We start from the raw sequence: 15,011 nt of genomic DNA on the forward strand, positions 1-15,011 counted from the left end.
CTGACAGTTTTGGCAAATATGTTTTTTGGTAGATTTGGTGTACCAGTTGTTTTTCAAGTAGAAAATAAACACAAATGAATAAAACCAAGTTAGCCACCCTAGACACTATGTTTGAAAGTACAACATGAGACTTCCACTACTTACACACTGTTATCACTTTACACTACAGTACTACTAGTTATATCTACACTGACATTAGCTGACTGATGGTTCAATGCACAGATGTGCTATGCAGGAATAAACAAATAAGTTTTAGTTTGCTGCAATAACCTTTCCCTCTCTAGGTGCTAAAAATTGGAAACTTGACTAAACATGTGAAACAATTAATCACACAGATTGTGTCCTTCATCTGGCTCTTCTTTCATTGTGTTTCCTCTCTCACCTCCTCTGAACTCTTTGATAACGTCTTCCACCTCTCACACACATCGCGGGGCCTACATATGCGCTCTACGGCTCTTCCTGTCACATTCTTCGCTCTCAAGTCAAAGACAAGTGAGTATAACCAGCTATTCTTTTCAAACCACAAACAAGCCAATGACTCTTTAATTAGGGTTAAATATTATATATATATATATACACACATTCAGCCTAATTTTAGGGTTGTACGGTACGATTTTTCTCTGCAGTTAGTTGCACCTATTCTTGTGTTGTTTTAACCCCTTGGCTTACCTAATGCCACCATCATACGTCTCGCTTTACACATATGATAAACGTAAAGTCATAGCATAACTCTAATTGCATAACTCTAATCACATTCATTTACTCTGCAACTCTAACTGCATAACTCTAATAGTATGTTTACTGTGTAACGAGTTATATAGTGGATATATAAAATTGTAACATCTAGGTCAGTTATGTCTCATTCAGAATTAAACATGGGGAAAATGTGTAACATATGCTGGTTGAAAATTAATGCAGTATAAAAATAATATGACAATTAATCATTGCAGTGTGAGTTTACAACAGGAGAAAAAACTATATATCTTGAAAGCTTCTATGGTGATGTTATGTAGAACAGATTAACTATTACTAATTAACATTGAGTCCTTTACCTCATCACTAGAAACTGATGCAGTTCGAAAAATATGATGGCATGACAACCAACAGCATAATTATGATTTAATTTGTTTTGTGGTAATATGGTAAATTTAGCAACAAGGAACGCTGCTCAACAGTTAAGAGCAGTGCTTTGCACGCACAAGGGCAGGAAGCAGCATGCATTGTACTGTTTTTTTCTTTGTCTGTACCTCACAGCCTGCGCGCCAAAATATGCGGGTTGCTCTCTGCACGACATGGATGAACAGTTTGTGTCAAACACCGACCAGTAAAAAGGCCACGTCCTGTGCTTAGGGACAGAACGTTAGCTTAAATAAATAATTACATCAATGCAATAAATGTTAATACACATGCTCAGCATGAAGCAGATTTAAAAAATTTGGTGTAGTGCAACGGTGTCACCTAGACACGTGTCCTCCCCGTTCAGCTGCGTTTGCTTCCAAAGTGGTGGTTTCCTGTTGGCAACACAAAAGAATCAAACGTCTACATCTGTTCTGTCACACCAACGTTTGAGGTCTGCATCTCCCAACCGTTCAGAGTGGCATACACCTTTTGAAGCTGCACGACACTACTGTTGTACCATCAGCAGATTTAAAGCTACACGATAACATATTACTTGTGAGATTATAATCTCAAAAGGCTCAACGCACTCTGGATTGATGTTAATGCATGGCACATATCTATTCTCCTTTTCACAGGCACTATGAATCCCTATCTTTTCCTGTGTCTGGTTTTACCAACTGTCGCTGTAAAGAGTGACAACATGACGAGCACTACCACTGCAAACCAAACGTTTTCCCACACAACCTCGATGAGCACCACAAAGAACCCACCTCCGATGCATACAAACAATACTCCTACAGCTGCCAATTACAACCCGAGTCCATCAAAACCAACGCCCACGATCACCAGAGGAGAGGCCACTGCTTATTCTAAAACTACGTGCGGACAACACTGTACATCGGTTAACACTAGTCCATCAACAAATTCCACCACTAAACAAAAAGTAGGTACATGGGTGGTAATACTGATTATCCTGATATGCATTTCCATCGTTTTGTTCGCCTTATTCCGATGGTACAGCCGCAATCCAGAGCAGCGCTCACTCAGAGGCTTGCGTACGAGCGTGGTGGAGAGTGTGCGGCTGGCCTGGGCCTCTGCGGCCACGCAGATCCGGCGGCCACAGAAGCAGCCAGGCGATGAAGAGGCGCCAGAGGCCGTGGTGGCCGTGGGAGGAGGTGGGGAGGGGGTGGAGAAAGATGTGGAGGGAGAAAAGGACAGGTTGAGAGGGACGGAGGATGAGGAGGAAGACGACTCGTCGGACGACGATGACTCCAGCATGGAAAGTGGCAATGCGGTGGAATCCGCGAGGAAGGAGGGAGAGGAGAGGAGGAAGATGGAGGAGGAGGATCACAGAGAGGGGGAAGAAATGTCACCCATCCTGTTAGGGGATGAGAGCTCAGAGACGGAGGACGAGGAAGACGTGACGCCACTGTGAACATTTGGGGGAGGGGGGGGGGGGGGAGTGAGGGGGAGGGGGGGGGGGGGTGGGTGCATTAGTTGCTCGGTTTCAAGGGATTTATTAAGGGATAATTTCTGCAAGATTTTGTTTTGTTTTTGAAAATGTATTTTTAAAAAAGCCATAAGCAAAAAAAAAAAAAAAAAAAGGTTTGTAATTATAAAGGTATGTTGCAAATTGAAATGACTGTATGTACCAATCTTAATAAAAGACATTTGTAGAATATGCAAAATAGTCCAATTTGTTTCAGAACATCAGTCTCCTTTTACTCGATATATTTATTTTTTCAAGCAACCACCCTAAATGTCACCAAAATTAAATATAATCAGGGTAAATTAAGCTTTAAAAATATTACAATCCAGTCAATATATTAATTGTAAATAGTAACAAATTTTTGTAATAATATATACGTCTCTTGTATTCCTGTAGGTACAATAGCCAGTAATGACTGTCGGTTTTCGGTTTTACACAAGACACCTGTTGGCATTTCTCTTTTTACACGATACGTGTAACTTAAAGGTTTCCATTTACAGCAAACAGAACAACGGAGTCGACACTAATTTACAGATTTAGGTTTTCACAACCAAACATACAATGATTCAACAGCAATTTCTTGTTGCACATGAACTCATTCAATAGAAAAGCTTTCCAGAAAAGCTTCCCAAAAACACAAAAGGTTCACTGCAATTAGTCACGTTCAGCTTCCATCATGATATAACGTACTCCAACCATACCACTCATGACGCAGTCACCACCCCAGCGTTGCATCATGATGCTTTGGTTTGGGTCTGATCAGTCAGTTCGAAAACGGACAGCGAGGTTCAGGCAAAACCCCTTTGAAGAATGCCGAATGCTCGAACGACGGGTGGTTTCATTTCCGATGGCCTTTCTGTTTCTTGTTTCGCCCTGGTGTTCTTATTGGCTGTGTGGCGCAGTTCTCGAGGGGCAGGGGCAGCTTCTGAACTGGAGGCTCTTCGTCTTTGTCAACACTGTTCTTGAAGGGGTCAGTGAGAGAAAACTTTGGAGGACTGTGGAGAGAATGAGAGAAAGCAACGGGTGATGAGAGGAATTAACAAAGATAAGCATACAGAACACCATAGCACCACGCCCCACTGTGGCACAGCTCTATAAGTCTTGCGGAAAGTCCTGCAGGAAGTATCAGAGACCTGATGGGTGTGCGCGGGCTGCTGTTATGTCGGCGGATGGGTCGGGATCGTGGCTCTAACGAGAACCCTTCTTTCAGACTCTCCAGCACCGAGGGGGCCACATACGTGAAGCCCTATCATACACACACACACACACACACACACACACACACATTATCAGCAGGCCTTGCAACCCATGGCAACACGTGTTTTAGTTTGATGTAGGGATTGGAATGATGATTAATATCAGGACAAATGGTTACGTGTCATTTCATTTAAGAAATGTGTGAATCATATAATTTATTGTTTTTTTTTGGTATGAAAGCCCCTAGAAGAGTGTTGGGGTGTGTGTGTGTGTGTGTGTGTGTGTGTGTGTGTGTGTCTCACAGCAAAAGCATGATCAGCACTGCCACTCAGGGTTACATCATCGGGGCTGTCCACAGGAGTCTGTCTGGTGAAGCGACTGTCGAACTGACTGACGTCCTCTTCTGAATGCTGCAGGTGGCAGTGGAAAGAGAAAGATAGCGCAGAGACAGGCTTTTATTTTGAAATTACTACACTACTCTCGAGATCTATGGCAGGACAGCTGAAATTTTGCTAAACTGGCATTCATTGAAATGATGTGCACCACATAAACAAACTTAATCACTGACTTGCACTACCCAGAAAACCACAGGCAGGGTTACTCCTGTCTACTGTATGTGCTAATGACATCCAATGGGATGAGACCACAACCAAATCTGTGGACACTCAGAAAAAACTTGTTTAGTTTTGCGGGACCCTGAGCCTCCCGAGGAGACGGACAACAGATAGAAATTGACACTGGGAGTGAACAGATGATGGAGAGAGAAGAAAAAGCACAGGCATTGCAGGGATGGAAAGTTAGAACCGCAGTACCAGCGGAGGCCTGTAGGGGGGCTCCAGGCGCTTGTTCAGCAGGTCATCCCAGCCGATGTGTCGGAAGAAAGGATGCTTCTGCAAGATGCAAGGGTAAAATAGGTTTATGAAAGCAAACAAAAATAACTGTAATCCAACCTGAGATTTTCTATGATTCTTTATGATATATACTGTGTGTGTGTGTGTGTGTGTGTGTGTGTGTGTGTGTGTGTGTGTGTGGAGCATATTGCTAGCAGGTACCTGTATATCAGAGCAGTCAGCCTTTCCAGAGCCCAACCTCTGAGATGGGTTCTTCTTCAAAAGCTGTGAAGTGAAAAATTATGGTAAAAAAGGTATTTTTCTGGAACAAAAAATACAGGTGCGGAGAAGGGGAGTACACCCCGCTGAGTCCAGACCTTTTTGATCATGTCTCTAGCATCAGGCGTGAGGTATGGGGGAAGGGAGAGTTTACACTTCAGGATTTTGTCGATGGTCTTCTTCCTGTTTTCAGCCGTGAATGGAGGCTAAGAGTGAAAAACAAAAGAGAAACTCTCCTTTAGAGAGATGACAGGCCGTAAGAGTATGTTGGAAACTTCTGAACACAAATGTGGAATTCCCCAAATTCATTCAGTACTTAAAAATGCCATTGTACTTTAAGTAAACAGTTATTATTTTATAAACAAAAAATCAGGCACCTGCAACCAATCACCACATCCCCCAAGCAACATCAGAGGGGAGCATATCACACCCATTGGACAGCACTACCCGCCCCTTTCAAATGAATGAGTTCACAGATGCCCATGACTGGCCAATGTCATTGTGATTGACAGGGGAGAGTAAGGGATTCAGGGATTGAACTTGAGATCCCCTGATGATCGGGCACTTGAGAGCCTGGATGAAGCCTGTTCAGTTTGGGAAGTGCGTGTCTCTCTCACCGAGCCAGTCATCATGTCGTACATCAGCGACCCCAGACTCCACCAGTCCACTGCCCTGTTGTGTCCTGAGCGCATCAGGATCTCTGGGGCCCTGAAACACCAGACATCATGACACGCTTAGCCCCACCCCTAAACCCAAAGACTCTCATGTTCTCTCCATCAACCCACCGATATTGATTAAAGTACAAGTACAACGGGTGACATTACTGATTAGTGTGTGAAGCAACAATCTTGGCCATTTTAGGAACATTTGAGCATCAAACATGAGCATGAATGCATTCTGCATGCAAAAACTAACTCCTTTGTTGCCCTCTAGCACAGATTTGAGAAGACAGTTTGATAGTTTTTTGTACTTTGCACAAACATTAAAATGCCCCGCAGTTCCACAGAGTAGATTTCACAGTCTAACGCTGATTCTACACAGTGATAATCTCTTTTATTATGATTCTTTTATTGTGGCTGAATTCTATTACAATAGAATTTATGAACCACCCCATTCTCAGTACATGTAAACAAAAATTGGACGACCACCGTAAAACCATCCACTACTCACATGTACTCGATGGTGCCGCAGAATGTATGCGTGACCGTGCCATCATGGATGGACTCCTTGCACAAGCCAAAGTCCGTGAGCTTAATATGGCCTTAAGGAAGGGAAGACTACATGTCACGTGCCCGGTGTGTTACATATAAAATATAGCTATATAAAAAGATAGCTTGCGTCTGCACCCAAACATAACTCCAAGTAAGTAGACGTTTTATTCCTTAAGCTGTGATTCACTGCAGCTCCTTCCTTTAAATGAGGGATTAGCTTTAGAAGGCTGCGAAAGCTTCATGCCTTGCAGATATATCTGCAGAACTGAACAGAACGGCGTGACGACCAGGACCACACTTTATTCTTAAAATGCCAGTGAGGTTCGAATGGTCAGAAAGATCTGTAGCTTTGAGGGACCCCAAAATAATCCCAAACACAAAGTTTTAGAATATAGTTAAGCTCTGGCAACAATGAACATTGTGTTGTAGCTTTGGTATTCACATCAAAGTCGTGACGCAGCCTGCCGAGCAGGTTCTGGGCGTCGGCGTTCCGGTTTCGGCTTGACGTACCTTCATGACTGAGCATGATGTTCTCTGGCTTTAAATCTCTGTAGATGATCCCATTAGAGTGGAGGTGGCCGAGCGCCAGCGTTATCTCGCCAAGGTAGAAACTGACAACACAAAGTTCCATTACCAGACATAAGTCCGTCAGCAATGAAACGTCAAATGTCTGACCAAGCAACCCACTCGGGTCTGTCAGTTCCACAGTTCTGACACCACTGCAGGTTTCACATGATATAATGCACTGGGTTTGAATGACTTATTAATGGTTTCTAAATACAGTTTCTAATGCTACATTAATCTGTCATTTTCAGCAGAGAACACCAGACTGCTTTCTCTTCATTACACGGCTGAAGTTCCCATGGCGATTCTTACCAGGCTGTGTCTTCCATGAAGATCCCTTCTTTTTCTAGCTGCATAAACAGCTCACCACCTGCCATTTATTAAAAGGGTATTGAAAAATTATCTCATGGAGGCCAAGAAAGACTGTACCATATATTTGCTGGTTCATTATAGAAAAATACCACATGGTTAATACTAATTGACCTAATTGACATTCTTAGTAACAGACTCAGTAAATTATACAGTTACAAATCATGCATTGATTTTGCTTGTGAAAACTGTAATGGTACACAAGTCCTGCACGGAATCCTGCTGTAACACACAAGACTAATTTGTCAGTCAGAACTGAGCACCTGGGCACTGTTCAATTAACACATCACACTTCGTATGAGTGAATTAGTCTGCAAACAGTAGACCTAAGCAACATAAACGTCACCTGCTCATAAGTGTTAACAATTCAAGTGTTTACATATAGACACACATATCTATATATACACACAGACACACCCACACACCCATAGCCTTACCACTTAGACACTCCAGTATGAGGTATAGTTTCCCTCCAGTCTGGAAGGCATACCACAGGTCCACAATGAAGGGGTGCCGTATAGTCTCCAAGATCTCCCGCTCCGCCCGAGTGTGTGCAGTGTCTTTTGCATTGCGCACGATTTTTGCCTAGATGTGAGTGTATGTTCATTTGTGTGTGTGTGTGTGTGTGTGAGAGAGAGAGAGAGAGAGAGAGAGAGAGAAGAAAGAAAGAGAGAGAGAGGGAGGGGCCGGGATGTGCGAGTGACCATGTTGGAGAGCATGTTTGAGAGTGTGAGAGACAGACATCAAGTTATTATCTTCATTCTTCCATTGTTTCCATAATAATAATCATAGTAATCGTAGTAATAATAATTTAAAAATTACTTTTTTCAATACTTTCATGGCAAATATTTTACCAGTCTGACTTCCTTGCACTTTTCGAACCTGAAAGACCTAAACAAAGAGGTTGGGAGAATTATGTTTGCACATACAGCACTTGTGCAGAAACAGCCACACACCTGCCTATACGGTCCCACACACCCGCGTGTACACACAACGCACAGTGGTTTCTCACACACCTTGCCATAGCCTCCCTTTCCCAGTACAGTGAGGAGTTCAAAGCAGTCTGGTCCCACCCTCTCACTGTCCCGATTAACACTCTCGCTGGTTAGCTCCACCTCTTCAGTTTCTGGACTGTTAAAGAGATCATTTTGAAAATAGCCATTTTCTCAAATGTACACTCCTGAGTCTTAACCGTCACAAATCAGATACATACGGCTCTGTTTCTGCCACTGTGAAGTTACAAACTTCATCCTAAAAACAAATAAACGCTGTCAGATATTGACTGAAGAAAAACATTGACTGATGATAAAATCAAAGGTTAGTGGTCGATCTTGATTCAGCCTTTTAATGTAACCAAACAGTCATAACCAAAGACATTAAGACATTGTGCAGTTTCTAGTTATATTCTCACCCTTTATCAACTTTCACTGCGGTACAGAATAAGTCAACACTATCAGAGCTCATGGTTACAATTACCACTCCATTTATGCTCCATTTTATGAGAATGATGTTTCAGATCGAAGTGTCTGTTTGAGTGTCTCTGACAGGAGGCCGGTAGGCGGTCGTGCTCTCTCACCTCAGTATCGCTTACATCCTCAGATTCCAGGTCGATATCAAAAACACCAGCCATCCTAAAGAAAAAAAGTTCAACGCTTAAGAGAAAAACTGAGAAATCCAACTTTCCACAGTGTCTGATCCATAAGACAATGCAGCAAGTGTGTAATTACTGGTCTGTGGCAGAGCAGAACATGGAAGCTCCCTACACTGGGCTGTCCACTGCTGGGCCGTGTTCATCAGGTCTTGACTTGGCGGTATTATGGACACACAGGCTAAATTAAACTGTGCTGGACGTGTGAGAAAATGCAGTGACGAGAAGTCTCGTCTGAATACGCGAGTGCAGTTACAATCGCGAACTGCCACAGATCGGCTGCTTGTTCTTCCAGCACAGTATCGGTTTATGAGTTTATGAGTCATTCTTGAATTTGGGAGGAGATAACCTAGGGGAGCTGGGAATTCTGGAAAAGTTACATAGGAAGGAATAAGAAGAACTACAGTGACAAATACTTGTGACTCTCAGGCTACTTATAGAGCCAGTCTCTAAACTGAGTGGGCTGATTCACATTTTTGTGCTACAAACTAGCTCTCAAGTTTATCCAGTTGCAAACCTCCACACCCACAAGCTCAGTTAATGAGATGTCAGTCATCTGAGAGGCAGGACATTCTGAATCACTGGAAATTAAACTAACCACAAATACAATCATTACCTCACCTCACTACAAGGCAATTGACATTTCAGTTTCAAAAGAGTGCAGTGTGTCAACCAGCTACAGCAGAGTTTAAATGGGACATCAAATTGTAGATTTAAGAGCAGCTTTGTTTTATATGAAAGTCGTAGCAACAAATGGTAAAATATTGGTGCCCCACCACTGTGCAGCAATTCTAGGAAAAAGCACAGAGTCATATGTTTAGAAAACAAAGCAGTGTATCCACTACAATGCTTACTGATCAGGGCATTGTCATTGACACAAGTCTGTACTGAATGCTAAAGCAAAAAGCAGCTGAGTATTTTTCTGTGTAGACTACTTTGTTTAACCTATTTAAGCTTAGACATTGAAAAGCAAGCTCTATAGGGGTATAACTTATATATATATATAAAGCCTCTGTTACACAAAATATGTCTTTTTAATCGTGTGAAAGGTCTTCGCGAGGTCTTTTATGACTGACGCCCAGAGGGTCGGTGTCGACTTTCAGCTTGTTCGTGCTGATATGTCCACTACACTACAGTTATGTTCACTACACTACAGATATGTTCACTACACTACAGATATGTTCACTACACTACAGATGGCACATCTGCTCCGTGAAGATATGGAGTAAAGGCCGCGATATGCAACACGCACAACAGTGTGTATCGAGTAGAAGTCCTTCGGGGCTCTATAATTGCAAAACAGCCTGTTTCTCGTCCATGTGTAGTACGTTGTAGTCTTAGTTATATATGTTGTGTGTGTGTTTATTTTAACTTTGTATAGGCTACGTTATTCACCGAGACTGATGAGCTGTGTAAAAGAAAAAAACGTCTAGGTGAATGTGGTTTGCAGAATACTCTTTCTAAGAGGACACAAAGCTGGGCTTTTACTTAAGCCAACTATATATATTAACAACAAGTTAATTAAACATAATCTATGATTACGAATATTTTTAAGCTAATCGTTATACAGCTAGATGTCCGACCAATTTAACGAACGTATACATACTTGTAAGTTATTTCTCAGGTTTTTAACATTCATTGCCCGACCAGTGTCACCCGAACCAGGCCAATAACTGAAATGACCGACGGACCGTGAACTGAACTTTGTGAACATCTCTTATCTAGGACGTCATTTTTCATACATTTTACCAAAGTTAGCAAGCTTGCTAACAGTATGTTCTGGCTATCATAATGTTACAAAATCATGCACTAGGTTTATCGTGACAAAATGAAAGGGAAACATGGAGAATCCTGCAAATTAAGCGTTGTTAGTGTGTGAAACACAGAGTGAGTGAGCGGGTGTGTTGGGCTGACCAGCCTCATACTGACACCCAGCACACCCGTCAAACCAGCGAACTCACGTCCAATCTGACAGTTTACCTGGCGCTATCCTCAACCGCGTCCCAAACTCACTTCTTGGTTCCACAGTTTAACGTAGTCTTCCTTGTAAATGTTAATGCTATATTATCTTATCAGTAAAGCATCAGTAAAGCCGCAACGCCCGCTTGTACATCGTTTCTGAGCTGAAAATATTGCTGCGGCACTGTTGACACGGCGAGACGTCATCGGTGTGCGACGTAATCGGTGTGCGACGTCAGCGCGTCGCTTAACGTGAGCGCGGTGAAGTTGGGCTCAGCGCTCTGCATTCGCCATTCACGAAAGACATAGTTATGTATATATGATCGACAACTAGTTTTTTTTTTACATTGCCATTGCATTATTTGAATATTATCACAACACTTTTCTTGAAAATGAATAGCAGTCAAATGCACATGGTGTCTAACGTGTCCAAAACCCACAGTTGTAGAAGAATGAACAGATAACCGTATGAGTATTTTACATCTCTGAATACGAGGGGAAACCATATCGCAAAATTGCTTCTTTTCACTGAAAAGTACAAGTGGCTTAATTATGGTTAATGTATATAGTAAACACTCATCCATATAGGTACATATTGTAGCGTGTCGGCGGGAGTGAGAATACCAGACAGGTTTTGTTTGTTCATCCTAACTCTTTATTGACTGCTTTACTGAACAGAAGGGAAAAAGTCACACATTCACTCAACGTTTTTGATGCGCCCTTTTACATAAACCGTTCAAACCAGGTCATTACGCTTCCAACATAACATAAACACGGTGAGCCTAACAGTGCTAAAATAAACAGGAGTAACTGTACGGAACAGACACGTATGACTAAAACACATAATAAAAACCACATAATAACATAATCCATCACATTTAAACGAAGAACATTCACTCTTTAGCGTACCGCTTCGTGCCGCAAGTGCTCATGGGAGGTAGCGAACTCCATGCTCCACCCCTATACACCAGTGGCAACGCCACAATATGATATGGAACATTTTAATTCCAAAAATGATCGACCTTCCTTGTCTAACTTAGACTTATTTCAGCAGATGTCAATGTGCGAGACATAAACCACAATGAACTTTCACTGCCATCGTCCATTTAGTGTGACAACACCGCCCCTACTTCGTAAGGTAATGACTCACAAGACAGTATTAGGTTCTTGTCAAAATGAACCAAACATCCACTGATCTATGTTTGGATTTCCAGAAAACATCTTCTTGTAGCTTTTGCTATGACATGTGTTTCCTCAGAAACTGGTTCAAAGGATTAAGTGGAGCCATATTTGGTAGGAATTTGCTAATAGTTCAGCAATCCTAAATATGTGTGTAATTCTGTGACATAGCTATACAGATTTGTATACAGCTATACGCAGGGTTGCCAACTTTTGACGTTCGCTTGGAGTGAGATTTTAACCTGGAGCCGGTGGCGAGTGTATTTTGTTGAGCGGGGGGGGGGGGGGGGGGTAGATAAATAAACTGGATATTTTTATTCGGCGTGAGATATCGGAAGTGTGGCGTGAGAGCGTGTGAAAACGGTCACATGCGTGTGTCTCACGCTCAATGCGTGAGAGTTGGCAACCCTGTATATGTTTAAGAGCAGATCTTTGGATGCTAATTTAGGTTCAGTCTTTCAAATTGTCCTGAAATCGGATTCATTCATGATCATGACTTTACTTCCAGTGTCCAGCTTAGAACAGAATGACCTTCAATTGTCATTTCAACTTGGAATGGCTTCACTTTCTTCACGCCTGGGCTTTCGAGACTGTACAATGAGAATGCATGTTCATCCGATTCTGTAGTGTCTTCCTCACGACTAACTTTGTGACATATATGTGCTGGAACTCCTGTGGCTCGGTTCCTTTTTTTCTCTCCAGGTTGTCTTGTTTTGCAGCTCGACATGCTCTTGCAATGTAACCTATTTTTGTGCACCTGTAACACACCCATTACCCCAAAACATAATAGTGCCCCCTCAAGGATCAGCTCTCCATTACACAATAACACTACTCACAAAACTTTAGGGATATATGACTTTCGGGTAAAATTTCAAAATGAACCTAAAATGCACTTAATGTGTTCTCTTCTAAACCTTTGAATATCCAACTGTTCAGTATTTTAGTACCTTTTGCACATTTCCTGGTTCAACTAGAATTGGTGGCTAAACAGTCCTCCTAATCAAAGTGTTCACTCTAGGGGTGACCTGCAATAGTCGCTGATTCGACTATAGTCGACTATACCCCTAGTCGACTATGAACGTCATAGTCGAATGTACCATTCTACCTGCATGGGGGTGCCCAAGGATGCTGCTAAGCATTAGTTGAAATGTCTTTTTCTTTCGTTATATATAGCCTTTTGTCAAATAAAATCATCCTAATTTCTGTTAATAAATATTTTTAAATGATGTGTGCGCATTAACAATAGGCATATTCCTTACTACACATTAATAAATCACACCCTGCAATCTAAACGAGCGGAGCTGAACACGCTACAGGGTAGTTAGCATCTGTCGAGATTATAATGACAAAAAAAACTTCAAAAGTGGGAGTATTTTGAAAAAGATAAAGATGAATCAAGCAAAGTAAAGTGTAAGTTATGTCATCAACGTCTTTCATTTCACACAACAACAAACGTGGCATACCATTTAAAATGCGAAAGGCAAGGTTTGTCGTTTTGGTCGTGTCATCTTGTAGCTGTGCGTCTCGGCAAGTAGGCCTATAAACATTTTTTGTTGTTGTTTGCTTTTTAAACCCCATTACTTGAACCTTTGCTTATAATTTTTTTGTTGTTGTGTGGCAATTTTTAAAATATTTTCAGGCAGGCATATTTTATTTAAATATATTTTTTGACATTTTGCAGTGCCTGTCTTACAGTTCGATATGCGCACTGCGCACTGACGGTGACTTTTTGTTAATGTTCTCTAACGTTTCATTAAAAAATAAATAAGTAAAATAAAAGCTGAGTAAAGCCAACCTACCATGTTTATTCATTTATCTGAGTGTTTTAGGTTTTTACTTTGAAGTGGAAAAAAGTCCTGAATGAGAACAGGATCCCGTTTAAGGTGCTCTAGATAAAAATAAAAAAAACAACCCGATTCGACTATTAGTCGACTAAAGGGAAAATCTGACGAATCTAATTCGACTATGAAAATCCTTAGTTGAAGACACCTAGTTCACACCAACACTACCTTGCCATTGTGAGGCTTCAAACAGGATGTTCTCAGACGGAAGTGGCCACTGAGCGTAGAGTGTCACTGACTGTCATCAGCAGGTTGCAATAGAGATACAGAGAGACAGAAATGCACAAAATTGCACATACTTTGGTCACATTCCACACTGATGTCCGCCCCTGTGGAAACTAGTGATAAATGCCACAAAACTCCAGACACATTTAAAGGAGGTGAGAGGCACCCAAGTGTTAAGTCAGACCAATCGAAACCATTTACATAAGAGTGGTTTGTGCGCTATATGACCTCCAAGGGTACCTGACGACACCACTAGGCACAGGTGTTATTGTCCTGCATGGATCCAGTGAACATTTACACTGGATGAGGGACCAGTGGGCAAATCTATGGGATCAGCCTAGTCTCAGTGTAGAGGGTTGTAACCCAGAACATCAATGACCCGAGGGCCATCCTGCAAGAAGAGTGGGTTGCCATGCCTCTGCAGACAATAAGTCAACTTATGAACAGCATATTATTGCATATCATTGTCATAATGTAATTGATGCTCAAAGGCACATGACAAATTATTGAGACATTGACATTTTTTGTTGGGGTATACCCAGCACTGTTGTTGGCTTTTCAGATGAGGAAATCACTATTGCATGCTTCTACTTAAATGCCTTACATTCATGATAGACTGTAGCATGAACTTTTTACAATTTCCATACATTTCACCCAAAAGCCAAATATCCCTAACATTTTGTGAGTAGTGTAAGTATAACATCACACAATACTACAACCTGTAACTAGGGGTACGTAGGATGCCGAGACCGAGTCATTGCTATAAACAAGAAGATGTTTATTGTATAGCAGTACGTTAGCGATCAGCAGCACAGAACAGAAGCTTACATTTATGACAAACATGCATCACACTCAACAGGAACAGCCTAGTACAAAGACGAGCAACACATAACAGTAATGAGACAAGAAACAGGTGCGATGGCAACACACTCACAGAACCACACCCACAAACAGCCCCGATGGAGGAGTCAGGGGGCGGACCGTGACAAAACTTATTATTCAGCTGAAGAACTACGTGTTTATAAAAAGTGATATTTTCTCCTACAGATGTTTCGATGCTACTAACATGCCCATATTTCATGTGATTTAAATTATTTATAT

General features: G+C 41.8%; 2 protein-coding genes across 4 annotated transcripts; one reads left to right on the forward strand and one right to left on the reverse strand.

The window, feature by feature from the left end:
* Positions 1-346: 346 nt before the first annotated feature.
* LOC143521878 (uncharacterized) lies at positions 347-2,557 on the forward strand. Its single transcript, XM_077015336.1, has 2 exons — positions 347-492; positions 1,755-2,557. The coding sequence occupies exons 1-2, from the start codon at positions 441-443 to the stop codon at positions 2,552-2,554; spliced, it is 852 nt and encodes a 283-aa protein (XP_076871451.1). The 5' UTR covers positions 347-440; the 3' UTR covers positions 2,555-2,557.
* Positions 2,558-2,833: 276 nt separating this feature from the next.
* On the reverse strand, positions 2,834-10,875 carry LOC143521884 (ribosomal protein S6 kinase beta-2-like). Of its 3 annotated transcripts, none has more exons than XM_077015357.1 (16): positions 10,687-10,875; positions 8,635-8,689; positions 8,272-8,309; positions 8,075-8,189; positions 7,881-7,949; positions 7,496-7,643; positions 7,002-7,059; positions 6,636-6,736; positions 6,085-6,175; positions 5,532-5,622; positions 5,013-5,120; positions 4,858-4,920; positions 4,618-4,695; positions 4,108-4,215; positions 3,742-3,854; positions 2,834-3,603 (listed from the first exon to the last, which is right to left on the reverse strand). In XM_077015357.1, exons 2-16 carry the CDS (start codon positions 8,686-8,688, stop codon positions 3,447-3,449), a joined length of 1,392 nt encoding a protein of 463 aa, XP_076871472.1. In that variant the 5' UTR covers position 8,689; positions 10,687-10,875; the 3' UTR covers positions 2,834-3,446. The 3 variants fall into 3 exon arrangements, with proteins under 3 accessions (XP_076871472.1, XP_076871482.1, XP_076871463.1); XM_077015367.1 differs by having other exon boundaries at positions 10,668-10,875; XM_077015348.1 differs by lacking the exon at positions 10,687-10,875 and adding an exon at positions 8,786-9,274.
* Positions 10,876-15,011: the final 4,136 nt, after the last annotated feature.

This window comes from Brachyhypopomus gauderio, chromosome 1, assembly GCF_052324685.1.
Source record: "Brachyhypopomus gauderio isolate BG-103 chromosome 1, BGAUD_0.2, whole genome shotgun sequence".
NCBI classification, from domain to species: Eukaryota; Metazoa; Chordata; class Actinopteri; order Gymnotiformes; family Hypopomidae; genus Brachyhypopomus; species Brachyhypopomus gauderio.

Excerpts from the sequence above, each read along its gene's own strand:
- LOC143521884 (XM_077015348.1), bottom strand. The coding sequence starts at position 8,808 with ATGTTCTGCTCTGCCACAGACCA. Across the intron at positions 6,737-7,001 it reads TTCATGGAAGACACAGCCTG|TTTCTACCTTGGCGAGATAA; the intron begins GTAAGAATCGCC and ends TTGTGTTGTCAG. Across the intron at positions 5,121-5,531 it reads ACGACATGATGACTGGCTCG|CCTCCATTCACGGCTGAAAA; the intron begins GTGAGAGAGACA and ends TTTCACTCTTAG.
- LOC143521878 (XM_077015336.1), top strand. The coding sequence starts at position 441 with ATGCGCTCTACGGCTCTTCCTGTCACATTCTTCGCTCTCAAGTCAAAG. Across the intron at positions 493-1,754 it reads CGCTCTCAAGTCAAAGACAA|GCACTATGAATCCCTATCTT; the intron begins GTGAGTATAACC and ends TCCTTTTCACAG.